Source organism: Amphibalanus amphitrite, unplaced genomic scaffold, assembly GCF_019059575.1.
Source record: "Amphibalanus amphitrite isolate SeventyFive unplaced genomic scaffold, NRLGWU_Aamphi_draft 001137F_arrow, whole genome shotgun sequence".
In the NCBI taxonomy this organism is placed as follows: Eukaryota; Metazoa; Arthropoda; class Thecostraca; order Balanomorpha; family Balanidae; genus Amphibalanus; species Amphibalanus amphitrite.
The window spans coordinates 197,667-225,234 of record NW_024882631.1 but is presented as its reverse complement, the minus strand read 5'-3'; the positions used below and the strand labels follow the sequence as shown (position 1 = coordinate 225,234).

The following is a 27,568-nucleotide window of genomic DNA, read 5'->3' as shown; positions in this document are numbered from 1 at the left end:
TTATGACGAGACGGGACTCTTCATGAACTCTCCTTCGGCAAAGACTGCAATGAAATACAATGAATGGTTTTGTATGATTGGGTGGCATTAATCTCAGGCGCCAATTCAAAAGAACGTATGACTGTCAGACCACTACATCACTTTGTAGAGTCTAAATCAAATAAAATTAAAAAACTGACAATTTGTCTGCAAAAGGTACAATACAAAGGTCGATGATAAAATAGAGAGACGAAATGCATTTCCTGACATCTGTCAACTTACCTTCTGCCGAGTCTTCACTGTCCGACGGGCATCCCAGTAGCATATCCCTTTTTACATTGGACATGAAACAAGCACTGAAAAAAGAAGCACCACAAATATATATCATTTCATCAAATGGATAGTCTAGAATGTCAAATAACTACTCAAATTTCAGCAACACTGAGTCATGCCCTCACCTGTCTCGATCCACCTCAGTGAACCCCAAGAAGTCCTCAGACGGTGACGGCGATCTAGGTCGGAACTTTTCCTCCTTCACCAGAGACTGCAGAGCTTTGTCCGACAAAGGATCGTCGTCCGACACCGAGGGAGACGACGGCCGCTCAACCTAGACCGGATCAAGAGACCAACATTATTCAATTAAACATTAGATGCTCTTCAACCACAAAAATGAAATTGGAACACATTTTGCGCTGCCATTCCCTTTTATCAACCTTGCAGTAAAAACAAAAAACAAAAACAAAAACAATGAGAGGTGATCACCATGCATTTATAAACTTACCCTTGGTGAAGTGACTTCAATCTTTATCTCCTCCTTCACAACTGGCCGAAAGTCGCTCTCAGAGCCACTGTCTATGGGAGTGGAATCACTTTCCCTCTGGGAGTGCCTCAGACTCTGTGAAGGACCCCATTCCTCGTCGCTGTCAGGAGAGCCCTTCCGAGACCACTTTGGTCCTTCTGGTGACGTTGATGCAGCCCGCATGAGCGGCAGTAATTCAGACACTGGTGGATCTGGAATGGGGTCCAACGTTGATTGTCAGTTCACATTGAGTTGACTAGATAAAAGCACAAAAGGGAGAAGTTATGTAGCAAGAAAATGCAAAGTTGCAGAGTTATCACCACCAATAATTGAATAATTCCTTATGTAATTGATGATCCATAAAATATCTCTGAATAATACCACTGGCATGGTTTGGTTTGTCAACAAGAATACCTACACGACGTAAATAATGTAGGTGCTCATTACGAGCGAGCGAGCGCAGCGAGCGAAGCGAAGTCTTTTCAATATAGGTAACGGAAAAATCTCAGTATGAGCGGCCCGGCCCGGCCCGGCCTGTAACGCTTCTGAGAGGCTTATATCTCAGCAACCGCTGGACCGAATGGCCTGCGGTCTTTTTTGCTGGGTAGCCCCATCCCTTCTACCCCGTAATTGACTACTTTTGATACATACATTGACTGATACATTTTGATACATTGACTACTTCTGCTAAACTGCACATTTGCTTCGAAATTTTCCGACCCCACCGTCGCCGTATTCCCCAACGTTCCTTCTTGTGTTGACCACCGTCTGTCGGAATTCAATGTGTCGGAGGAGGCTGTGCGTGGTTTACTCCGGGAGCTCTCCGTCAGCAAGGCGTGTGGTCCTGACGGATTGAGCGCCCGCATTCTCCGTGAGTGTGCAAATGAATTGGCCGCCCCTCTGTGTAAACTTTTACGCATATCCCTTTCATCCGGTATCTTTCCTGAAAAGTGGTCTGAAGCCAACATAGTTCCCATTTTCAAAAAAGGATCGCGGAACGATCCAGCTAACTACCGTTCTGTATCGCTTCTTCCCCTATGTGCAAAGGTCTTTGAAAAGATTGTAAGCGAGCAACTCTTCCAACATGTCCAGCCTCACCTTTCTCCGTTCCAACACGGATTCGTCCCAAACCGGTCATGCGCCACGAACCTCGCGTCCTTCCTGTCGCACGGATGGGCGGCCATCTCAAACAAATCCCAGCTGGATACCGCGTACACAGATTTTAGCAGCGCATTTCAGAGTGTCAATCATTGTTTGCTACTGCATAAGCTCGAAAGGATGTACGGCGTTGACGGCAACGCTCTGCAGTGGTTGAGGTCCTACTTGGAGAGGCGCAAACAACGCGTTGTGTTGAACGGGAAAGTGTCCGAGTGGGTTCCGGTTGTGTCTGGAACACCGGAAGGGGGTCACATCTCTCCGTTGCTGTTCTCTCTCTATGTGAATGACCTGCCAACTGTTATTTCCGCCAGCTGTTTGCTGTTTGCTGACGATCTGAAGTTGTTTCACGAGGTTAGGTCCGATGATGATGTTCAGACGCTCCAGCGACACGCTGGGACTTGAACGCAGTGACACGCTGGGCGGCCGACTGGAAATTGAAGCTAAATGCAGCTCCAAATGCAAGTCATTTAAAATCACACTTAAACGTAGCCCCATTGACTCGACATATTCGATCAATGGCACTATTTTGGAAAATGTCACATCGATCCGAAATTTAGGCATCATTCTTGATCAAAAGCTAGATTTCGCCGATCACGTGCATTCAGTGGTCACACGGGCTAATAGAGCGCTCGGGCTCCTCATTCGAACGTTCCAGTCGGCTTCCCCCAAGTGTAAGCTGGACAGGCAGGCCGTGTTGGCGGCTTATTACGCCAATGTTCGATCTGTGGTCGAGTACTGTTCAGTGATATGGGGCGGAGTGGCCAAATCTCATCTCGTTCGTGTGGAGAGGGTGCAACACAAGTTTTTGATGTGGCTGGCTTGTCGCACCACGAAATTCGTCGCTCAAGTACTCGGACCTATTGTCATCATTTCGTGTGCCACACTTAGGAGCACGACGCGCAAAGTGTGATGTTCTGTTTTTATGCAAGGTGTTTAAAGGCTTCATCTCATCATCATATTTAATTGGGTCTTTTAAGCTCCATATATCCGCGAGGCCAACCAGAAACACACCATTCATTGATGTGCCGTTCGCCAGGGTGAACACCATATCAGGAGGGCTTATTGTGCGCATTCCTCGCTGCGTCAATCAGTTTCTTGAGTTCTCGCCTAGGTCAGATATTTTCTTTGACTCGATCGGGCGGCTCAAGCGAGAGGCATCGGCGTATGCGTCAACACTGGCGTGCGTTATGTGACAGTCGGCCTCTGTCGGATGCAAAGAAGTGGTTTGTGTGGGGGTGGGGGGGGGGGGTATTTATGCATGTTGATGCATGCGTGTGCGTATGACTTCACCTGTCATTGGGCGTAAGCCTGTTGGTGATTTATGAAAATACAAGAATACAAGAATACATCTCAGTGACCGCCGTGGCACGTGCCACGTGAAAAGTCAAGGGTGTTCAAGCATTTTGCAAAAGCAATGATTTTGAGAGGCCCATATCTCAGCAGCAGCTTGAGCGATTGTCTTGCGGTCATTTTTATAGGGTAGCTGCATCCCTTCTACCAAAGGTCGGATACTTTTCATCTATGTGAGTGACCCCCACTGCACGTGCAAAATACAACAATAAGAGGTGCCAAATTTGTTCCCATTTCAGTAACTCGGTAATTACTGGGGCGATTTCGCTGAAACTTGGCATACAGGTAGGCACCCACCAGGCAATGCATTCCCAATGTGTTGCGGTTAGGGTGCTACTGCACATGCGCACGTGCAGGGGGCGTTTCCAGATCTCGAGAGCGGCTGGACCGATGGCGATCAAATTTGGTACACGGTTAGGGACCGGTTAGTAGGGTGCCGTGCAAGTCAGTCGGGACCCATTTTGCACGTGCGCACGTGCAGGGTGTCGCTTCCAGATCTCGAGAACGGCTGGGCCGATTGCGCTCAAATTTGGCACATCGCTAGAGACCGGTTAGTAGGGTGCCGTGCACAAGTCAGTTGGAGGTACCTCCTCGCAATTTCGCACGTGCAAGGCCCACCCTCTCGCTCGCTCCGTTAGTCGCCCCAAAAGGCGTTATACTGGTTCTAAAAGATCTCATAGCGAGCAATCCATTGTTTTCCCCGCGTCTTTTTAGCTTTCTTACTTGCTGAGATTAACCGGTGTAGCAAAGTATAAAAATCCTGTGCATAAAAATCCCCCGCCAGAGGGGCCCCTGCCCATCAAGGGTCGCCTACCAGAGGGGCCTCCTGAATCCTGTCCAGAAAGGGCCTCCTGTGCAGAGGGAGCCTCGGGGGTCTCCTGCCCACGAAGGATCTGCTGTCAGAGGGGGCCTCTCGATTCCTGCCCAGGTAGGGCCTCCTGGGAGAAGGTACCTCACATCCAGGAGGGGCCTCCTGCTCATCAAGGGTCGTCTACCAGAGGCCTCCCCCACATGGCGTAACCCCCCCCCCCCTAAGGTTTTTCGCGAATAACTCGCGTAAAAAGCGGCCGATCGCGACGAAACTTTCAGTACCCTCGCATGGATCAATTTCACACCTACCCTGAAAATTTCATGACCCTGACCCAAATGACCTTTGACCTGTGACCTCTTTTCCGAGACCATGTTTGGCCAGAATCGCGATTCGGCGTATGTCGGCTCGCATTAGCCGCGCGTTTGCTAGCTTTTCGTGGTTTCCAACGTTCAAACATGTGATTTGATGTTGCTCCCATGCATTAGGGTGGATGTCAAGGTCACCTGAAGATCAGGTCAGGTAATTGACCTTTGGTGACCTCGGGTGACCTCGGTTCACTTTTTCGAGTTTTACATGTTTCTAGGCCAGTTTTTTTTAGCTGAATTCGAATTTAGCAACCATTTGAACATTAACGAAGTAGTTTTGGTGCCTTCGTAACATGTTACGAAGCTGTCAGAGGTGGTTGACACGTATTACGAATACCCGTCACAACCCCTACCGGTTGACCTGACCTGACCTGACCCGACCTGGTCTAAATGCTTAAAGACATCAACTCTGATCAAAACTAACACGATATTCGTGATCAGCACCCCGGAAAACCACATAGCAGCCACACTTTACGACTTTATAACAGGTCCCGATGTTCCCGGTTTTCGGGTCATTGACCTGACCTGGAAGGTCACCCGATGACCTAGGACCTTAAAATTGGGTATCATCGGCTTCGTCTCGTGACGGGCAGCACGCTCGTTTTTTCCGCGAAGCTCTAGCTCGATCAGGGGCCAAACGCGAGGGGGGTCGTACCAACCCCCCCCCCCCCCTTGTGCCGTCGAAGGACGCAAAATGGCCTGTGCCGGCGAGGGTTAAGGTGTGGAATACGTGGCCCAAATCACTTGCTGTCTGTTACTCCCAGCCATTTGGGCTACAGAGGTCAACAAAGGTAACGACCCCAAATTTGCGCAGCAGACTGTGGCCCACCCAGTGGAGGTAGAGGACTGAAACTGGCACCGATCGACTCGCCAGAACCTGATACTAGTTTTACTTCCCACAATCGACTTTACCTCTAAAGGTAAAGAAAAGTTTTTACTTAGGATCATTCTCGCTTCCAGGTTCAGAAAATATTTTCACAGCAGTTCTTGAGCAGGAGGAATTTTTATGGGAAGCATATCATTCTAACATCAACCTATTTTGAAGCCAACCCTCTTATCCAGATAGGGTCTCCTGCCCAGAGACGGTGTCCTGTAGATGAAACGTCCCATTTACATGTAGAGGGCCTCCTGCCAATGAGGCCCCCTGGCTCATCCCAAGATAGAGCCTCTGTGCAGAGGGAGTCTCCCATTTAGAAGGGGCTTCCAGTCCTGTGTATTAACGATCTCTTGCCGAAGGGGGCCTCCTGGCTCCTACCCGCATAGAATCTCTCGTGCAGAGGTAGCCTCCCACCAAGAAAGGGTCCTGTACAGAGGAAGCCTCGGGGTATCCTGCCCATAAAGGAGCTCCTGCCAAATGGGGCCTCCCACCTCCTGCCCAGATAGGGCCCTCTGTGCAAAAGGGAGCGTCCCATCCAGAAGGGGCCTCCTAAGCATTAAAGGTACTCTGCCAGAGGGGACTCCTGCCCATCAAGGGTCGCCTACCAGAGGGGGCCTCCTGAATCCTGTCCAGAAAGGGCCTCCTGTGCAGAGGGAGCCTCAGGGCCTCTTGCCCATACAGGATCTCCTGCCAGAGGGGGCCTCGTGATTCCTGCCCAGGTAGGGCCTCCTGTGAGAAGGTACCTCACATCCAGAAGGGGCCTCCTGCTCAACAAGGGTCGCCTACCAGAGGCCTCCTGGCCTCTGCCCAGATAGTGCTTCTTGTGCAGAATTAAAGTAGTCAGGCAGGAAAGTCAAGTAAAAGTAAGTACCCGAAGCGGTGCCCAGGGGCCTCCTGAAAATGCCGGAGCGGGGGGGGGGAGCCCAAGGCCCCCTTCGGTGCGCCACTGTTCGCAAAACACCCGCGTAAAAAGCGGCCGATCGCGAAGAAACGACCTTTCAATGTCAAATTATGGTTCATTTGAAGGGTCTCGACAAGTGAAACACGATGCTGGCAAAAGTAAAATCGTGGCTCTTTTGAGTCATGTTATTGCTGAAAAACACTTCGTAAAAACGTTTTTTTTTAGTTTTTGCCCTCTGGAAGCCAACTGACCTCCAGTTGATCTGAGGTCAAGTCTGAGGACATGTTGGCAAAAGAGCATTAAAAGAGCGCTATCAAATGCGCTTTTCCGCGGCGCTGCAGCTCTATCGGTTCCCGAGTTAGCCGTTGGCGGTTTCCAAAATGTTGAATTGGCCAACATTTTACCTTTGGTGACCTCTGGTGATCTGACCTTTGACCTGACCCAAAAATTACTGCAGTGTTTTCGTCCTTATTTTGGATGTTCTTTTGACTGCCATTTACCGCGCGTCGCTATGTGGCCCAGGAGCCAAGTTAGAAGGGAGGTGTTCAGGCACCCCCGGCCCAGCGCGGAAGTCTGGGAGCACCGGCCCGGCACTGGCTAATTTAGCAACCATTTGAACATTAAAAAAGTAGTTTTGGTGCCTTTGTAACAGTTACGAAGCTGTCAGAGGCTATCGACACCTACCTATCACGAATACCCTAACCAAGCAGGACCCCTACTGATTGACCTGACCTGTCCCGACCTGGCCTAAATGCAAGGCAACATCTGTGATCAAAACTAACATGATATCCATGATCAGAGTGCTGTTCACGGGCACCTGCGGTGACTGCGGTAGCTGCGGTAGATCGCAGGCTGTAAGTCCCGCCCACTTGTGTATACGTCATCACGCGTTCGTCTGCGGCGGCTGTGTCAATTTTGCGCCCAAGTAACACGAATGCGCAACTGCCGCGCCACTTTGTATGACAAATGGTTCCTGCGGCCGCTGCGGTCGGATCGTTTCGACCGCAGGAGACGCAGGCGACCGCAGCCGACCGCAGCCGTATGACGTCACACCACCCGCCCCATCCCCACTTTCTGTGACGTCATTACCCGGCTGACCGCCGAGCCGCAGCTACCGCAGCTACCGCAGGTGCCCGTGAACAGCACTCAGCATCCCGAAAACCAAATAGCAGCCACACTACAATGTCCCAACAGGTCTCAATTTTCCCAACTTCTAGGTCATTGACCTGACCTCAGAGATCAACATTTGACCTATGACCTTAAAACTGGGTACCGTACTTCAGGAACGTAGCCAAGGGGGGGCGGAGGGGGCGCCCGCCCCTCCCTTGAGGTTTTCAGGAGGCCCCCGAAAGGATTCAGGCCAACGTGGGCCTTCGGCTCACATTGGCCTGAATCTTTTCGGCCTGAATCCAACGCACGTTGGATTCAGGCGTGCTAAGACATTCTCATCATGAATCTGCCAGGCATTTGATGCGCATTTGATTCAAGTAGTGCGCAAATCTGTTTTTGTATGGGTCCGTACACAAATCTGCTATATTTGGGTACGATGACGTCACATGCGTACCCATTTTTAGCAGGTCCGTACCCATTTTTGGCAGATTTCTGTTAAAAATAGCAGACTGCTAAAAATGGCAGATTTTACCACAGTTTCCCCGACTGAGTTGGGGTGCTACTGCACGTGCGCACGTGCAGGGGGAGCTTCCAGATCTCAACATCAAGAATGGCTGGGCCGACTGCGCTCAAATTTGGTACACGGTTGGGGACCGGTGTCATGCAAGTCAGTTTGGACCCCATTTGCACGTGCGCACGTGCAGAATGCCACTTCAAGATCTCAGGAACGGCTGGGCCCATTTCGTTCAAATTTGGCACACCGCTAGCTACCTACCAGTTAGAAGGGTGCTTTGCACAGGCCCGTTGGAAGTCAAAGTACCCTCTCGTCCTTCCGCACGTGCAGGGCTCACCATCTCGCTCGCTCGTTCTTCGCCCAGAAGGCGTTTTACTGGTTGTAATGCCCACAGTACTACCATGCTGCTTCTTACCATGCTGATCCATCTCAAACTCCAACTCAAGATCTCTCGTTTTCTGCGTGAGTTGAGTTTTATATAGCCTCTATATCCTTCAGTTGAGAGTCCAACCGCGCATCACAACACAACACGCGTGCTGAACCACGTGCTACTGCATCAAAACTGCGTCATGAATGTCGAAATCCAAGGCTCAAGGTCATCGAAATCTACACGACCATCAAATAAGTAGCAGATTGATATTCGCAGCAAGATTCGCAGATATCCAGCTAAGAAATTGATATTCGGACGTGGACAAGCATTATCTATAAGAATCTTGCATCAATCATCACCAGACTTTGATGATGGCGCCGACGGTCTGTGTATTCGTTTTGTTAAAAAGTGCCTGATCTCACTGTACCACCCTCTTCGATCTCCCATCACAAATGACTAGATGAAATGGAGAGAAGTGGTCGAAGGAAACTAACAATTCTGTACACAAACATTGACCAATACTTAAACAAGAGGGAGGACCTGGCCATGTTCATTTCAAACAACGAGCCTGATCTGATACTTTTGTGTGAGGTCATCCCAAAAGCCCAGAGCCATCCAATGCACCCTGCAACTATGGCCCTTCCAAACTATACCATGTTCCTGAACTTTGACCCTGTCAAGGATAAACTGGGACAGGGGGGGCGCACGAAGCATCTGCATATTTGTCAGTGCAAAGTGGCAGGCTACAGAGGTGTCTTTCCCAGCCTGCTCTTTACTCTTATGAAGAACAGCTGTGGGTCAAGCTACCTTTGCTAGGTGCTGACCAGCTGCTCATAGGATGTCTGTACAGAAGCCCATCCAGTGACGGGAACACCTCAACTGACAACCTAATATCTCTGCTGAAAACTGTTGTTTCCCAAAAGTTCTCCCACATAGTGATTGCGGGTGATGTGAATATGCCCCAGATCGACTGGAACGATCACTTCTCCCCAGGGGTGTCGATTTTTCAAAATGGTTGGGGGTGCTCAACCCCTGCACCGGGTGAAAGATTGCAGCTTTGCCATGGGGCACAACCGTGCAAGGCATGGTTGGGTATCACCATAAGGTACTGATAATCACGGGATTTCCCCCCCCCCCCATCAGGTTCAGGGGCCCATCGGGTTATTCGGGCCTGAGGGGCCCTGCGGCGCCAATTGGCCGCTGAGAGTCCACGTTGGCTATATTTAGACTCAGAAGGGCCCCACAGGGCTCGTAAGAACACCTCATGGGCCCACAAGTACCAACATTAAGATCTCCATAAGGGCCCCAAGCCAGCCTCTGAGGGCCACTTGCCGGCCTCTGGGGGTCTTAACCGGCCTATAGGGAGCCAGCTCTAGGAGCTGCACACCCGCCTATGCCCCACACCCATTTCTCTGAGGGCCCATATAACGGCGACTGTAAGGGCCCTCACCGGCGTCCCTGAGGGCCCCACACCCCTAACTCTGAGGCCCTACACCAATGCCTTTAAAAACCCTACATGGGCGGTTCTGAGGGCCATTGTCAGTTACCAGCGACCCTGACGGCTCACACAGGTGACTCGGAGGGTCCCAGCGGCGTCTGAGCGCACCAGGCCAGTCTCCGAGTGAACCCCACAAGGCTCCTGAAGGCACCGGTGACCTCTTGATATCTTTTTGTCGGCCTATGAAGGGTCCGTTCCGTAACAGCAGTTCTGAGGGCCCCACGCGCGCCTGTGATGGCCCTAAACCAGTGTCTCTGAGAGCCCCCACAACGGCGCCTGTGAGGGCCGTCACCGGCGACTGCGAAGCCCCCACACCGGCGCCTCCAGTCCGAGGGCCCCACATTGCCATATCTGAGGGCCCCACACTAGTGCCTCTTAAGGCCCTATATCGGCGGCTCTGAGGGCCCAGCATCGTAGCTTCTGAAGGCCCCACTAGTGCGCATGTGACGGCCACCCTGCCACCGGTGACATTTGAAGGCCCCACACCGGCGACTCTGAGGGCCCCATCGGCGTCTGAGTCCGTTCCGGTCTCTAAAGACGACCCCGCAGGGTTTCTGAAGGTACCACCGGCCTCTGATGGCCCTTTGCCGGCCTCTGAGGGCCCGTCGCCGGTCTCTGGAGCCCCCTGCCGGCTTGTAAAGGGTACGCACCAGCAGCTCTAAGAGTCCGACACCCGTGTACGACGGACCCACACAAGTGTCTTTGCAATTTAACGTCTTTTTTCGCCCTTCTTCTTAAAACTAACTTTTCTTTTCTTTACATCTTTATTTCATGCCTTGTAAATTGCGTAATTGTTTTATTTTTTGTAGTGAAAGACTGCAGAACAATTATTTTCCTCAAGCAGAGTTAGTGGGAGTTATTGAGGGACAAAATCATTGGGGGTGCCCGGAAAACCATTGGGGGTGCTCATTTGAGCATTGGGGGTGCTGCAGCACCCCCAAAGGTATACAAATCGACACCCATGCTTCTCCCACGCTCCTGATGGTCACTACACCAAAAGGTTTGTTGAGGGCGTACAGGAATGCGGCCTCACCCAGCACGTAACCAAAGCCACAAGATACCGTGCTGGCGAGAGACCAAGCAGCCTAGATATCATCCTCTCCAACGAAGAAGGCCTGGTGACCAACCTTGCTTATCACCCACCTATTGGCAACAGTGACCACATGTTACTGCAATTTGAGGTGTGCTGCTACATGCAGCCTGAGGTAGTGAAGGAGGGACGACTCAACTTAAACAAGGGCAACTATCTACGGCTTAACAACCTGATCAGACGGAGACAGTGGCGTGATGAAATGCATATGGATATGCAAGAACGCTACGACACCTTCAAGACCGAGTTAGCCCACCTGGTGAACGCATGCGTCCCCAAAGCGTGTCCAAGGAAAAACAGAAGCATCTACATAAACAGGGAAGCCTTGAGGCTAAAGAACAGGAAAAAGAAGCTCTGGGCCGCTTACACTCGAGAAATGGATGACATCAGTCATGCAAGGTACGTTCGCTGCAAAAACGACCTCAGGCGACTCACCCGAAACCTGCGCAAAGACTTCGAAAGGAGACTGGCCTCCAACCTGAAAGAAAATCCCAAGGGTTTTTGGCGATACGCTGGCTCCAGGATGAAGACTACAAGCGGAGTTGAGAACTTACGCTCTGCGGACGGCACCCTAACTACGAACGACTGCGAGAAAGCGACGACACTGAACGACTTTTTTAATTCAGTCTGCGTCATGGAACCCCCCGGAGAAATCCCGGAGCCGAACAACACCTACCACGGTCCAGCTGTCACTGACATCGATCTCACCGTGGAACTCGTGAGAAAGAAGATGGCTGCCCTACGACCTTTTTCCGCCGCGGGCCCAGATGGAGTGCACCCACGGATCATCAAGGAAACAGCCGACTCGTTAGCAAGCACGCTTACCTCCATCTACCGATCGTCATTGGACACGGGGACCCTGCCGCAGGACTGGAAACTGGCAGATGTGGTTCCAATCTACAAGAAAGGAAGTAAAGATGAACCAGGGAACTACAGGCCAGTCAGTTTGACGTCTGTTCCGTGCAAGCTCTTGGAGTCGATCATCCGCGACCGGCTTATGGCACACCTTAAGTCAGAGAACCTGATCAATGACGCCCAACACGGATTCCGTCCAGGGAGGTCCTGCTCTACTCAGCTGTTGCTAACGATAGAAGATTGGAGCAGCATGATTGAGGGCAACCGACCTGGCGACGTCATATACCTAGACCTGGCCAAGGCGTTCAACACAGTCCCACCTAGACGACTGCTGAGGAAAGTTGAAGCTCACGGCATCGGAGGCAAGATTCTGAGATGGATCGGCGCATTCTTGGAAGGACGGAAACAGCGAGTCACTGTTGGGAGCAGCAAGTCAGACTGGGCTCCTGTACCAAGCGGTGTTCCACAGGGTTCAGTCCTTGCTCCACTGCTCTTCACGCTGTACGTGAACGACCTGCCGGAGCCGCTAAGCTGCGGGATAAAGATATTCGCCGACGACAGCAAACTCTATCGATCTATCTGCTCTCCGTCCGACTCGGCATCCCTGCAGGAGGACCTGGACGCGGCACTTCACTGGGCAGACAGGTGGCAGCTGGCATTCAACCCTGGAAAGTGCAAGGTGCTCCACATCGGCGGAGGCAGCCAGCACCACACATACCGGATGGGGGGAACTACAGTCGCGGAGTCGGATGTCGAGAGAGACCTTGGCGTCCTCATGGATACCCAGCTCAAATTCCGGAAGCAGGCTGCTGCGGCCGTAAGGAAGGCAACACAAGTGATGGCAGTGATTCGTCGGTCCTTCCACCTTCTTGACAAATCAACCCTCCCCCTGCTCCTCAAGGCCCTTGTCCGACCCCACCTTGAGTACGGGAACCTAGTGTGGGGTCCCTTCAACCGGGCGGACCAGCGGCTGGTAGAGCGGGTGCAGAGGCGGGCGACCAAGCTGGTTCCCGATCTTCGACACCTCCCGTATCGAGAGCGTCTGAAAGTGCTGCAGCTACCAACGCTGTACTACAGACGGAAGCGTGGAGATATGATCGCGGTTTATCAGCTGCTCCGCGGTGGACTGGACATGGACCCTCGCAACTTCTTCGAGATGGCAGCCGACAGAACTCCTGCTACAAGAGGACACCAATGGAGACTAGCCAAGCCGCGAGCGGTCTCCAGGATCCGGCGCAACGCGTTCTCCATCCGGGTCATCAACGACTGGAACAGCCTACCGTCAGTGGTCGTCGCATCCGACACCCTGAACCAATTCAAAAACCGGCTTGACGCTCACTGGGCACACCATGCACACGACATCCCTCACGCAGATGAATAGTCAGACGCACGAGGAGCTCGACTAGAAAGGTTTCTAAAGGCCTAGTCTGGCCTATCCAAATTCTGTACTTCGTAAGTAAGTAAGTAAGTAAGATGTGTTGACACATATTGTTAACTCCAGCATCACATCACATGCCGTTCCAGAGTCTTGGAAACTCACTATCGTGCACCCTATTCCAAAGGCTTCCAAAGCTGATGACTTCAGCCGCTATAGACCGGTATCCATTCTTCCGACTATAGGGAAGATCACAGAGCGAGTCGTGTTCGAACAGTTGAACGCCTATTTTTGTTCTCACCATTTGTTTTCCGCGAATCAGCATGGCTTTAGAAGCAACCATTCAACGGACACCGCGCTGCTAACCCTCACCGATCATGTTTTTCGTTCTATGGACCGGCGTGAAGTCACTCTATTGTGTCTGCTGGACTGTTCTCGCTGTTTTGACTCCATCCCGCACCACTCGCTTTTACGCAAGCTGGAGCTATACGGCGTCGACACGCGCTGGTTTCAAAGCTACCTGGCTGATCATTACCAGCGCGTGCAGGTGCAATCAACAGGGACATCTATTGACCGCACGCTCTCCAGTCCTCTCATGAACCCGATTGGCACCTATCAAGGATCCGCCCTCGGGCCATTGCTCTACAACATCTACTCCAACGATCTGCCACTGCACGTAGACGGCGGCCCAACGGAGATGATCGCCTACGCCGACGACGTCCAGCTGTTTGTCACGGGACAGCCGAGTGAGCTGGCCCAGCTTGTCGGGTCGCTCGAAGAGGCCCTGTCTGTAGCACACAACTGGTACAGCAAAAATGGTCTAAAAATCAACGCAGCGAAGACCCAGTTCATCGTGCTCGGCTCACGAGAAATGACCCGTCGCATTCCATCAGTCAGCATCAAATTCGCCGGCTCAACCATCACCTGCTCAGACGCCGTCAAAAACCTCGGTGTGTGGTTTGAAAGGGACATGACATTTCAATTTGTCACGCACACAAACGACGTCATACGGCGGTGTACCGGCACTTTGTGTGGACTGAGCCACAGCAGACACAGTCTGCCACAGTCGGTGATGGCCACCATGGTACAAGGCCTGGTGTTCTCCGTCATCCGGTACTGCCTATCTGTTTATGGGGCAAGCAATGCGACTCAACGCGGTCGACTTCAGAAGGTGATTCGGTTCGCCGCGCGTGTCGTCTCTGGACGAAAAAAATTCGATCGCGTGAGTGACGTCATCAATGAACGTGGCTGGCTTCATGCTGATAGCATGTACCTACATGTATCACCGACTTGTGTCGATTCACAAAATGTTAGCCACGTCTGAGCCTACGGCGCTGTCGGCTAGCCTGTCCATTAGACGGAGTGTACATGGGAGAGACACCCGTAGCAGTGACATGCTGGTGACTCCCACTATTTATAGTCACCGTGACTCCCACGATCAGGTCGGAGTTTGGGAGGCGCCGCTTTCTCTACTCGGCGGTATCTGACTATAACGAGCTGCCACAGACATTGCGAGAGTCAACTCCGGCTGTCTTTAAGCCCACGCTCAGGAAGTTCTTGTTAGAACACCAGCGTGAGCCCCAGCATGTCAACCATGGAATGTGATGCTACATTCTGCGATGATGTAGTGTTGTTCCTGTTAGCATGTGTCAAGTATGTGCGTTATGTAGTCTCGTTTCCCCAGTCCATTGCTATATGATGACACGAGCATGTAATAGCCTCTTGTTTTGACGGAATTGCTCACGATGTAAAATAAATAAATAAATAAAAGACTTATTAGTTTTTTTTACATACCTACCGCGAGAGGCCGCGAGAGTCGGCGGGCCTGGATATCCATTTATTCTGATGATCGGACCATACAAAGAGAAGAGTACATGAAACCACGATTTCATGTGCTTGGGACAGTTTTAGATCATTTCCGGCGCCAAAATAACAGTTTTCATATTTCCCCCATTGACTTATAATGGTGAGGTCACGTGACCGACCTGACCTCATGTGACATTTAGGTTAAATCCGAGATATACAAGTTGTGAGACCTCTGAAGGATACTAAGTCCTGTAAGTTTCATCTTCCTGTGAAAGTTCCTCTGGCACTGAGGGCGTTGCAAAGTTGCAACATCTGAGGACCTCGCAGAGGCTCATTTATGACGTCATAGGTCAGTGACCTGACCTGACCTGAAAACGCAGTTTAGGTCAAAAGATCCAACTTGAATAAAAGATTAGGTATGCCAAGTTTCAGCTGTCTACCCTAAGCGTATCGCGAAAAGCCCTATTAGGCGGCACCCGCCCCACCCCTTCTCGGCCGGCGAGGGTTAATGTACTAGTTCATGTACATGTATGCGCAGATATAGTATCATCTCAGCTAAAATATATCTCTAATTCATGTTCGACACATTCTAGAGTTGTTACAAAAATTAACTCATTATATTTCCAATTTATTTGACTATTAACCCTATTCCTGGCGGGGGGGGGGGCCTCAGGAGCCCCCCCTGAGGTTTTTTGGTTATTTCTCCCAAATGCGTTGAGCTAGGAAGCTCAAATTTTCTGACTTTTCCTAAAAGGCGTCTACGCAACATGTCTGAAAATTTGGAGTTGATCTGACCTCAGGTCAGGTCACCAGAGGCGGTTTGGTGACCCTACCTCAGAAAAGTTTGCAATCACGCCAGAGCTAGAGTTTTTGACCGATCAATTTCTTCTCTTCAGGCTTTAGTTAGGGTACCAGTATGTGCAATTTGTATATCTCGGAATTTTGATATCGGTGACCTAAGGTCAGGTCAGTTTCGCGACCTCCCCATTATAAGTCAATGGGGGAAAAATCAACTCCCTGTTTTTACCACTAAAACGGGTCGGAATGGCCCCATATACCATACATGACTTCATATACGATCAACCTTCACTACCTTGAGGTCTGTTTTGCTGTTGGGCAGCTGTGAGGTCATGTGACGTCATCAAAGGTCACCAAAGGGTTTTGGCCAATAACTCCGTACAGGAACAAGATACAGACGCATGGATGGTCTCATTGTGTTCAGCTCGTCAAGACGCATCGAATGATATACATGATGACCTCGAGGTCACGTGACCTGAGGTCAACCTTTGACCTTGACCTTGCGAGGTCAACATATATATCATTCGATGCGGATTGACGAGAGGATCACGATGATGCCCTTAGTTTGTTCCTATCTTGACTAATTCGAAAGCTATTAGAGAAAAACTCTCTCCATATCTAGCGCCGCCATTTTGACTTTTTCGACCCCTGTGACGTCATCTTTGACCTGACCTGAAAATGACCTTAGTAAAAATTGTAGATCTTGACCGTGCGTATCCGATGCCGTTTACCGTTTGTCGCTATCTTGCTTCGTTCTGGAGATCTCAGGGGGGCCGAATCGGCCCCCCCCCCGCCAGTTTCTTGTCCCGGCGGAGCCCGCCAGGAATAGGGTTAAAGGGACCCTCCCACCTTAACATTAGATTTGAGTTGAGATAGCCAAAATGGGGTCCCTGGCTAACAATTACCAGTTTCGGCACTCACAACATCGAGAAATGCCTTAAATCGGAAATATTGAATTTCAAAATTGCAGCATTTTGATTCAGAGGGGCTAATGCTTAGGAATACCCCTCTGAATGTGTGACGTCAGCGCAAATATCTAACGATTTTTAAATGTTTGACTAAAACGTTTTGTAGCACGCGGTGGTATATGCTATTTGCGCGCAACATCTGCCGCAAACGCCGCACTTCTAAAATAAAGTCGCTAGAAACAGCGGAGATCCCAAAAAGTAAACAAAAGTAAAAGTCTAATATCTTGAAAACCGGTGAATATTTTTCGGTGAAATTTGGTAGATATTCGTTTTCGCTCTTTCTGAACCGAGCGACATCTTTTTCATGCCAATTCATAAACTTTTGTGAAGGTGGGAGGGTCCCTTTAAGCCTGACGAATATTTGTTTTTCAAAAAATAGGTGCTATCTCCAAAATGGAAATTTTTAAGATTTCGATGACCACACTATCGGATTCCTCGCAAAATTTTGGTCCAGAAAACACTAAAATTGGAAATTGGTATTTTCAAAAGTTATTTACCGTCTGTTGGGGCAATGTGCTTTAGGTACTGTTTCACTCTGTATGTGAAGCGGTCTTTAGGCAAAAAATCTGGCAGGTGACAATTTTTCTGTTGGTAAAACAGAAAAAAGATCTGGTCAAAGATCAGGTCGCCAGAAGTCATCAAAGGTCAAATTTGTCTATTTCACAATGTTCAAAACAACAGACGCATAACTCGGGAACCAATAGAGCTACAGTGCTGCGGAAAAGTGCAATCTATAGCTGTTTTACAGGCCTTTCTGAATTTTGTCTTCAGATATGACCTCAAGTCAACGGTTTAACCTCTAGAGGGCAAACGCTTAAAAAATAGCCGTTTTTACGAAAAATGTTTTTCGGTATTCAATTTTGACTCACTGGCGGATCCTGGGGGGGGTCCACGGGGTCATGACCCCCCCCAAAAGGTCTGAGAGGGTCATTTGACCCCCCCCAAAAGCCGAAGACCTAAATGCGCTATAGACGCCGTCTTGCATGCTCAAAATCACCTGTCAAACACTTCTGAGCTAATACTTTTGTTTTTCTGGATCGTGTTGCGTGAAAAGGCGTATTGAAGACCAGAATCTTACTCGTTTTTGTCTCAACCGTGCGAGCACCAGGGGATGATCCAGGAAAACTCCAAGGGGATGGTCATGAATTTAATTCGTGGTGCCCCTACCTATACGCAAAATTAAAAACTCAACGGATTTCGGTCACTTAATTTTGGTGATGTCCTATTTTCATTTTTTATTTTGTTTGTTTTATTTTTAGTGCCCCTGGGCCCTGGCAGGTCAAAATCACGTCTGAGGCGAAAGAAATTCACGGGAATCCCAAAAATCACGTCAGGACATTCAGGGCCCTCTGACCAGCCTGACAGCTAGGGCCCTTCTTACTTCCTGGGGCCTCCAGTGAATAACCGCTAGTGTCTGTGTCTGACCGCTAGGGCCCCTCTGACTCCTCAGTAGGTAGGAGGCCCTCTGTAGAGGAGGTCCTCTGTAGAAAGGAGGCCCTCAGTAGAGAGGAGGCCCCCTGTAGAGAGGAGACCCCTTTAAAGAGGAGGCCCTCTGTAGAGAGGAGACCTGCTGTAGAGAGAAGGCTCTATGTAGAGAGGAGGCCCTGTGTAGAGAGGAGGCCCTCTGTGGAAAGGAGACCGCCTGAATGCAGAAGGCCCTCTGAAGAGTGGAGACCCGCTGTAGAGAAGAGGCCCTCTGAAGAAAGGAGGCCCTCTGTAGAGAAGAGGCCCTCTGAAGAGAGGAGGCCCTTTGCAGAGATGAGGTCCTCTGGCTCTTTGAAGAGAGGAGGCCCTCTGTAAAGGAGGCCCTCTTAAAGGGAGAGACCCTCAGTAGAGAGGAAGCCCTCTGTAGAGAGGAGGCCCTGTAGCTTCTGTAGTTAAGAGGCCCTGTGAAAAGAGGAGGCCCGCAGTAGAGATCGGTGGTCCTCTGTAGAGAGGAGGCCCCCTCTGTGTTTTGACAAATGTTTTTGCAAATTTTTCGCGGCGCTTCGCGCCGCCGATTTATGTACATACGTACAGGTCAATACGAAATCTTGACTGTAATTACATAAACCAACCGTGTCAAATTGAATCAGAATTCATATGTGTGCTGTAAAGGAACTCCGGCTTGTACTGCAATGCTAAAAGGGTGGTAAAATTTGTGTTTTGGAGCTGTGTTTCGACACATTCTTTTGCAAATTTTCTCGGCGCTTCGCGCCGCCGATTTATACACCAATCAATAAGAGAGAAATAACAGTGACTGTAATAACACCAACCGTGTCAAATTGAATCGGAATTCATATGTGTACTGTGAAGGAACTCCGGCTTGTACTAGCATGCTAAAAAGGTTGTAATATTTGTGTTTTAGAGCTGTGTTTTGACAACTTTTTTTTGCAAATTTTTGCGGCGCTTCGCGCCGCCGATTCATACACAGGTCAATAAGAGAGATCGTGACTGTATGCTACTATTTACTAATGCATTAGGCTAAAAGTGAGGTAACTATATCTACTTCTGGGTTTTTAAGTCGGTCGACCCACCTCCCCCCCCCCCAGTAAAAAATCCGTGGCGACGCTCCTATATAGGTGGGTTTCACTAACTAAAACTACTGAGCCGAGTGACTTACGATAAAACTTCATCTTATAAACGACGAAGATCAAATGTCATTTTTTGATCTCGACATACTCGCTCCCTACCCCCCCCCCCCCCCGGTCGTCAGAATTCATTCACCAGACCTGGTATGTCGGCCGACTGGTGACCCCCCCCAAAACGACCCCCTAGATCCGCCCTTGTTTTGACTCAAAAGAGCCTTGACATTTATTTTTCCAGCATCCTAGTCCTCTCGTCGAGACGCGTCGAATGAACTATAAGTTGACCTTGAAAGGCCATTTTGAAAATCTGACCTCAGGTCAAGGTCATGACCTGACCGGAAAAGGTCATGCCGCATATCAGTCGATCGGTATCGTCGAGCTGAACACATCTGACGTGTTTTCACCGCCCTAGCACGTCTCTACAAAACGTTATAGTCAAAATACTGCTAGTGATGACCTGGCCTAAATGCATGATGACATCATCTGTGATCAAAACTAACATGATATTCGTCATCGGCACCCGATGACGCCGTATACGGGCGATGGTTAAATAAACTTCAGACTTCATCACTGATTAGACCTCGTTCCGTTAATGTAGGTACTCATAAAAACAACAACAAAGTATTGGTAAATGAGTTTAAAGAACGACATTGTCATTCGCAGGTTAACAGTTTTCTTGCTCAGTCCTCTTTCTCACGGAGTTAGGTTAGGTTAGGTTAGGTTAGGTTATAGGTTAGCTTAGGTTGGGACGGAACATGTATCAGTTACCGGAGGGCTCATTCTCTTCCTTATCAGGCTAAAACATTCGCGAGATCTAGGTTAGTGCTGCAGGTTCGTGCTAATGCAACGTGCGCTAGACGCCTACGCGTTCCACCAACACCCAGTCCCCCTCACCAGTGATGTCCAGCCTCCTCATCGACTTGGGCAGCAGTCGCAGCCACTTGCCGGAGCTGTCCACGGGCGGGCTCACATCGAGACGCTCCAGGGCCTTCAGCGGCTCCAGCAGCGCCTCCAGCTGCCAGTCGTTGATACCGGCCGGCAGCGTCAGCTCACGAAGACTGGAGGCGTTGGCACGCGCCAGCCGGCGCAGGGCAGAGGCTTTCAGCTTGAAGCCGCGGAGGTTAGCCTTTTCCAGGGCGTGGCAGGTGGCCGCTGGAATAACGCAACACCTTCCGTGAAGTGGTAGGTACCTACCTATTCACATGGTTATAGACACTGGACAAAGTATGGCAGCTACAGCGAGACAAAGTGTACCAGTTCGTGTATAGCGCGTTTCACACAGGACTCACCGACCAGTCGGAGGTCGGTGTCCGTCTCAGCGGTCGGCGCCTGCAGTTCGGTCATCTTCGGCTGGTTCTGCACCTTCAATACGAGCTCTAGGCTCGTGGCCGGTGCCGGGACCTCTCCACCACGGGTTTTCTGATCGGTTAGCTCCCGCCGACAGTCGCTGACGATATCGTCGACGGCGGACCGCCACCGACGGCAGACTGTCGGCACCGACGGAACAAACACAGTTGGGACGTCAGCAGCGAGCTTCAGAATCAAAGTTGTCATACAGGCAGCCCTTGCAGCTCTAACAAGAAAGTTAACCTTCCAGGCGGTGGGGGGGGGGCATTTTTTGCCCCCAATTTTAGTTTTTTTTTTTCGGTATATCTGCAGAACCGCTGCGCCGATCGTCACCAAACTTTCAGTACAGCTAATGCACATTCTGACCAATTTTCTTTCCAAAAGCTATGATATTTTTTGCCATTTTCGACCCCAAAACCGGTTTCACGGGAAGAGCTGTCAGGCCTACAGCTTTGATGATACAGAAAAATGTTTAAGACATAAAAGGTGCAGAATTACCAGCGCTACGATACTGCTTTCACGAAATTTTGAAAATTTTGGAATTTGACCCCGAAAAAATTGGATATAATAGCGAAAGAAAACAAAAGTTTTTCGATTTTCGAAAAAAAACGGAAAACATGTAATAGCCCCTAGTTACTTCTATTCACATACCCAATTTTAGATCGATACCCCTTTTTTTGGCCAAGTTATAGCGAAAAAACTTCAAAATTGATGACGTCAAATTTTGATACTCAATTTTTAGCAATTCCAGACCATGCAGCGCAAAACAAAGATCACCATTAGACTCGCCGTCACGAGCTGCATCGAATCAATACCCATTTTATGCAAAACTTTGAAATTTGACCTTTTTTGACCTGACATTGACCTGACCTCCACCAGAAAGTGACCTAAACCGTACCTGATTGTTTTACAACCAACACCATTGAGTTAGAAATGAAAAAAATGGCCATAAAACATGCATCGCACAACCCTATTGTTGGGCTCATGTGCTGACCCTTGGTGACCTGACCTGTGACCTGACCTGACCTGTGACCTGACCTGGTATCATCAGTGACCTCCAATAGCAACATATGTACTAGGCAACTTACGCCTTATCCCGCGCCCCGCTGGGGGGGCAGAATCTGCCCCCCTCCCGTTTTTCGCCAATAACTTTTAAACGCGTTACGCCAGCGACGTCAAACTTTCAGTACCTTGTCATACATCAATTTGACACATTCCCTGAATATTTGAGCGAAATCCGTCGGAAAATTTTTGAGAAAATGACGTTTTAGTGACGTCATGTTCGCAATTTTCGCCTCAAAAATCGCAAAATTTCAAACGCCGCTAACATCCTCATTTTTAAAGGAATGAAGACGTAACAAAAAGGTTATACGTGATTTTACTTTGTCTATCAAATGGCTATCTCGGTTTTTTGAAAATTTTGGATTTTGGCCCAAATATTTTCAAAAAACTAACTTTTTTGGGAAAATAATTATAAAATCCAAAATTTTGAGTGTATCGAAAAAACCGGAATATATGTCAGAGAAGTGGTCTATGTGCACCTACATACCAATTTTGAGAAGAATCGGTTCAAAAATGTGGGAGTTATTCAAAATTTTATGACGTCACGACACACAAAATTTTTGAAAAATGAATTTTTTGGAAGTTCTAGACCTCGTACGGAAACGAAAATAGCACCATTCGACTCGCCGTGAAAAACTGCATCAGATAGGCACCTTTTTAGGCCTTAACAACCAACTTCAAAATTTGACCTCACTTGACCTGACCTTGACCTGACCTCGACCTGAAATTCATCCAGAGGTGGTCCATATCACTAACTGAGTGTGCCTATTGAATTCTATGAATAAAATGACCCATAAAACATGTGTCGCACATGCCCTTTTCTATATTTTGTTTTTGGTGACCTGACCTGACCTGACCTTGACCTTGACCTTTGAATGATATTGTATGCAACGAATATTGTCTTGGTAGCCTAAGAACACGTTTTGGGCAATCAGTCTCTGTCCATTCTTCGGCAATTACGGTGCAAGGCCGATACTGTAGAAACTTGCATGTTGTACCCTTGACCTGACCTTGACCTAATCTCTGACCTACTTAAGCAAAAAAATTTGAGCTCTTAAGATTCGCCTCGTTCAGAGCTTTCGATTGCCGTTTTCCCCGTCTTTCTACGACCATCGGTTCGGAAGTTAGACAGGGGGGGCAGAATCTGCCCCCCCCCCCCAGCAGGGCGCGTATGGCTGAATAGCCCAGCGGGGCGCGGGTTATCGTTGATTTTCGACAAAATGCGTTTTACTCGATGTTGTAGCGCATTCCTAGAAGACCCGTAAACGGTCAAACATTTTATTTTTGACCTGACCTGTGACTTCATCGGTGACCCTGAGATCAATGAAATCAGGTTTCGCTCGACAAATTTGACAGGGCTTTCAACGCCGTTTGAATTTTACGGATCCGTCCAGTCGTTTCGGGGATACGAGGGGGGCAACAAAATGCCCCCCCCCCCACCGCGCGGAAGGTGGCCGGGAGGCCCACCGCCTGCCGGGTTAACCTCTAACCAGGGATGCGGAGCCGTGGAAATTTCAGACGGCTCCTGCTCCGGGTGAAAATGTCATGGCGGCTCCGGCTCCGAGTAAAGTGGTCTGGCTTCGGTTCCGACTCAGTACATCCCCTATGCGCAGGGATGCGGAGCCGTGGAAATTTTAGACGGCTCCAGCTTCGGAGAAAAAAATCGGCTCCGGCTCCGGCTCCGGCTCCGGGCGTAATATCGGGTTCCGGACAAAAAGTCAAACGATAAAAGGTAAAAAGATGATTAGTCAACAGACATTACGTCAAAAGCAAGAAGTCAAAAATCTTAAAAGTCAACAGGTAAAAGTTCAACAAAGAGGAAAGTCAAAAGGCAAAAAGTCAAAAAGGATAAAACGTCAAAAGATAAAAAGTGGAATTGCCAAAAAGTCAATGAACAAAAAGTCAACTAGCATAGAAGTCAAAAGACAAAAAGTCTAATGGACATAAGGTCAAAAGACAAAAAGTAAAAACGGCAAAAAGTCAAATTGCCAAAAAGTAAAAAGGACAAAAGTCGAAAGACAAAAAGTGAACAGGACATAAAGTCAAAATCCAAAAAACCAAAAGGACAGAAAGTCAAAAGGACAAAAAGTCAAAAAACAACAAGTCAACCGGGCATGAAGTCAAAATAAAAAGTCAAAAGGTCAAAAAGTCAAAAAGACATATAGTCAAAGTCCAAAAAGTCAAAAGGACAAAAAATCAAAGGGACAAAAAGTCAAAAGGACAAAAAGTGAAGAGGGCAAAGGTCAAAAGACGAAAAGTCAACAGGACATAAAGTCAAATTACGAAAAATCCAAAGGAAGAAAAGCCAAAATCCAAAAACTCAAAAGGACAATTGTCAAAGAGACAAAGTCAATGACACCTGGATCATCAGTCATTAGGGACAGTCCACAACAGAAGTAATGTGTGGTTTCAGTCATGGGTATGTTCTGCTTCTGAAGCTTAGGAACGATTAGCCAGACTACAATGAAACTTTGAATGTAGCTTATATGTATCGTCACCCTTGCAGCTGCAACTTTAGCTATTGACATCTTCTTTTCGATCACTCCGCATTAAACAATCGCCAGTCAAAGCCAACCGTTGATATTGGTAAAACCCTACATTACTTTAGCGGTGGGCTGTACATACATGAGTTCACATTTACAAACAGCTGTACACAATTAAGCAGGATGCTGCACATTGCACAATATAACCTGAACTGCATCATTGGACATTGAAGCGAGACTGCCTCCATTGCGCGACTGATGGGGATTCCCATGGCCCGCAACCGCGACTCAGCTGGTCACACGGGCTGCCGGGCATGCTTGGCTGAAATCTGACACACATCCGTTGACACTTCCGTGCTAGGTGGGAGCTCGCTCGCATCGTAAGGTTGTCATGAGGCAGCGTTACATGATCCTTCGAGACAACTGGCTGTCCCAGGCGCAGTTTACTGGAATTATTTCAACAAATATAGTAACCCGGAATGTTATCGATACGAAAGGTTCGCTTTTTCAAATTTCCTATATTGTGTAGGGAGACGTTTCTCATCAATTGATTCCGTCACGGGTTCTATAAGCGATTTCACACTTTTATTATAGTTCAAGCGTATTGTATGGTACAATTGGTACAATAGTAAAGCGCGTCGTTTCTTTTAGATAGGTGGAAGTTGGAACGAGAGGCAATTGTGTGATTGTCGGATTGTCCTGCCTTGAAAGGGACGCTCATATCAGCATCAACAGACAACAACCTGTTAACCCTCGCACGACCAGGCCATTTCTCATAACACGAACGACCAGGGGGGGGGGGTTGTTACGACCCCCCCCTGGCGTTTCGAAACGGAAGGTCGTAGAGCTTAGCGGAAAAAAACCGACGGATTGCTCTCAACGAGATCTCGCGATTGGTGGTATATTTTTTGGTCCTAGGTCAACATTTGACCTACTTTTGACCGGTCAAAGGCCAAATTTTCGGAAAAATAGACTTTTTCAACTTTCGGCGGCGATTGCGGCAAAACGGTGGGAGATATCGACTTGAAACCTTCACTATCGTGTTCCTTGATCAATTCTCTATCGTTTGGTATGTATTTCGTTTCCCTAGCTCTAAAAATGGCGCGTTGGGAGCGCCGGAAGTCGGCAAGGTCACAGTCGGCGGCAGAAATTCGAAAAATCAAAATTTAAATTTTTGAAATCTGATTGTATTTTTGGATTTGGGAGGTCCATTTGCTCCCTATAGAAGCTAATATTGCTGCATATTCCCATTGAGGTGACAAGAATTAGCAAAATAGTGGTTCGGGCGCTTTTCAAAAATAGTACCGGACGCTGTTCCTCTTGTGACGTCATAGCTCCGTGACCTGACCTGACCCGGTCAAATTTTTTATACCATATGATAGCCAATACTTGCCCCAACATGCATGGGAAGTTTCATCACGATCCATCAACCGATGTCCGTACCACCGGCAGGAAACCTCGGGCGTTGGCACTCAGTTTGTGAAAATCCGGCCGGAGGCTGTACCTCTTATGACGTCATAACTCCGTGACCTGACATGACCCGATCAATTTGTTTTCGGCAAAAGATGCGCAAAGGTTGCCCCAGAGAGTATTGAAAATTTCAGCCCGCTAAGACAAGCCGTTTAGCGTGCACTTCGAAAAAACCTCAGGGGGGGGGGGTGATACAACCCCCCCCCTAGGCGTTCTAGGGTTAATATTCACGGACTGCATACAAGATGACCAATTTTCATCGAAAGGTACGGACTGCATACAATTAAGGTGACCAATTTTCATCGAAATATATGGGTCAATTAAGTTATCGAGATGCGATTGCTAAAAACACAATTTTTATGACCTCGGAGCTGTGACGTCCAAAGAGAGGTGACAAGTATAGCGCATTGTGGCTACCAGTTACTGTCCCTCTCCTTCATCTTCGCCTCCGCCCTACGTCTCCTTATCGGAACTGCCCCCCCCCCCCCGCCACCAGCAGGCACAGTACGCCAACTTTATATAGATAAGTTCACATTCCCAATACACTTTTTAAAGCAAAGTAAAAATAGGTAGGAGCGTTCTTATCGGTAGTGTCGGGGCACGCACGGGGACGCGCCGAGACGCGCTATGCGGTGCAGCCGGCGCCCAGCGGGCGGCGGCCGGGGATCAGGTGGCCCGGCGCGGGTCAGTCGCCGACCGGAGACGCGGGCTGCGGCGTACTTGTACCGACTTAGTTAACGACTGCTGCTAAAGACTACTTTTTGCTGTTGACTACATTTTGCGCATCAACTTTTCGCGCACCTATTAACTATTTGCTTGTTGACTTTTTGTGTGTTGACTTTTAGCGTGTTGACTTTTTGTGTGTTGACTTTTAGCGTGTTGACTTTTAAGCATGTTGACTTTTAGCGTGTTGACTTTTAGCTGTTGACCTTTCGCGTGTTGACTTTTAGCGTGTTGACTTTTAGGCGAGTTGACTTTTAGCGTCTTGACTTTTTGCGTGTTGACTTTTCGCGCGTTGACATTTTGCGTGTTGACTTTATGCGTGTTGACTTTTAGCGTGTTGACTTTTAGCGCGTTGACTTTTTGACATGTCGGCTTTTTGTCTCTTTGACATTATGTCTTTTGACTTCTTGCGTGTTGACTTTTAGCTTGTTGACTTCTGGCGTGTTGACTTTTTGGCAGGTTGACTTTTTGTTCATTTGACATTTTGTCCTTTGACTTCTTGCGATGTTGACTTTCTGTCTGTTGACCTAATGTCCTTTGACTTTTTATCCGTTTACTTTTAACGTTTTGACTTTTCATCCGGGAATCCGTAATATCATGGTGGCTCCGACTCCGGCTCCGCACCCCTGGTAATAACCATGTCATGACTGTGCACGTCAGTAGCGGCCGTTCAGCTACATGCAGACTCCCGGACAGACTTTTCCAGTACCGACCCAACCCCTGGCTAACCGAGGAGCACCACAACGCCTGGTATAGGCATTACATGCCTATTGTGCATCACCGCCTCGGCAGTCGCCAGAACACTCACCTCGCCTGGCGCGAAACATATCCCTGATGTCCAGCCTGCTCATTATCAGCTTCAGATGATCTTGAATCTTGATCCAGAAGATACACATAGGGCGCTGCGCGCGGAACACTGTGCGGACTGCGGGCAGCGCGAGCCAGTGACGTGCGGACCGACACCGTTCATGGGGCCCGTGTCATCCGCGGTACAGAGTATTATGTCACACTTGCTGTCAGCGTCAGTCTCCAGCGGTTCATCGACATCACAGTCACTGGCGGCAGGACAACGTCCGAGTGACGTCAGTGTGACGTCATACGAGGAAACTAATTTGACACTTCAAGAAATTCTGTAACTGGCCGTACACTGATTAGACGCACATGAAGCGCGTAGTCATTAAGCGCCCAGTGAACGCTCACACGTTCACCATAATTTCAACACCCCTGGGGCCATGGGTGTCGATTTGTATACCTTTGGGGGTGCTGCAGCACCCCCAATGCTCAAATGAGCA

The 27,568-nt window shown here is 49.0% G+C and overlaps 1 protein-coding gene across 1 annotated transcript; it reads right to left on the bottom strand.

Moving 5' to 3' along the window:
- LOC122370494 lies at positions 1-27,250 on the bottom strand. The gene is made up of 7 exons (XM_043346147.1): positions 27,085-27,250; positions 20,481-20,678; positions 20,086-20,343; positions 761-990; positions 438-586; positions 262-335; positions 1-44 (listed from the first exon to the last, which is right to left on the bottom strand). The coding sequence occupies exons 1-7, from the start codon at positions 27,170-27,172 to the stop codon at positions 1-3; spliced, it is 1,041 nt and encodes a 346-aa protein (XP_043202082.1). The 5' UTR covers positions 27,173-27,250.
- Positions 27,251-27,568: the final 318 nt, after the last annotated feature.

What these genes read in the sequence shown, in the direction of transcription:
- LOC122370494 (XM_043346147.1), bottom strand. Translation starts at nt 27,172, where the DNA reads ATGTGTATCTTCTGGATCAAGATTCAAGATCATCTGAAGCTGATAATG. An exon ending in TATGTTTCGCGCCAGGCGAG is followed by an intron (nt 20,679 to 27,084) that starts GTGAGTGTTCTG and finishes CGGTGCCGACAG; the next exon opens with TCTGCCGTCGGTGGCGGTCC. An exon ending in CAGTGAAGACTCGGCAGAAG is followed by an intron (nt 45 to 261) that starts GTAAGTTGACAG and finishes ATTTCATTGCAG; the next exon opens with TCTTTGCCGAAGGAGAGTTC.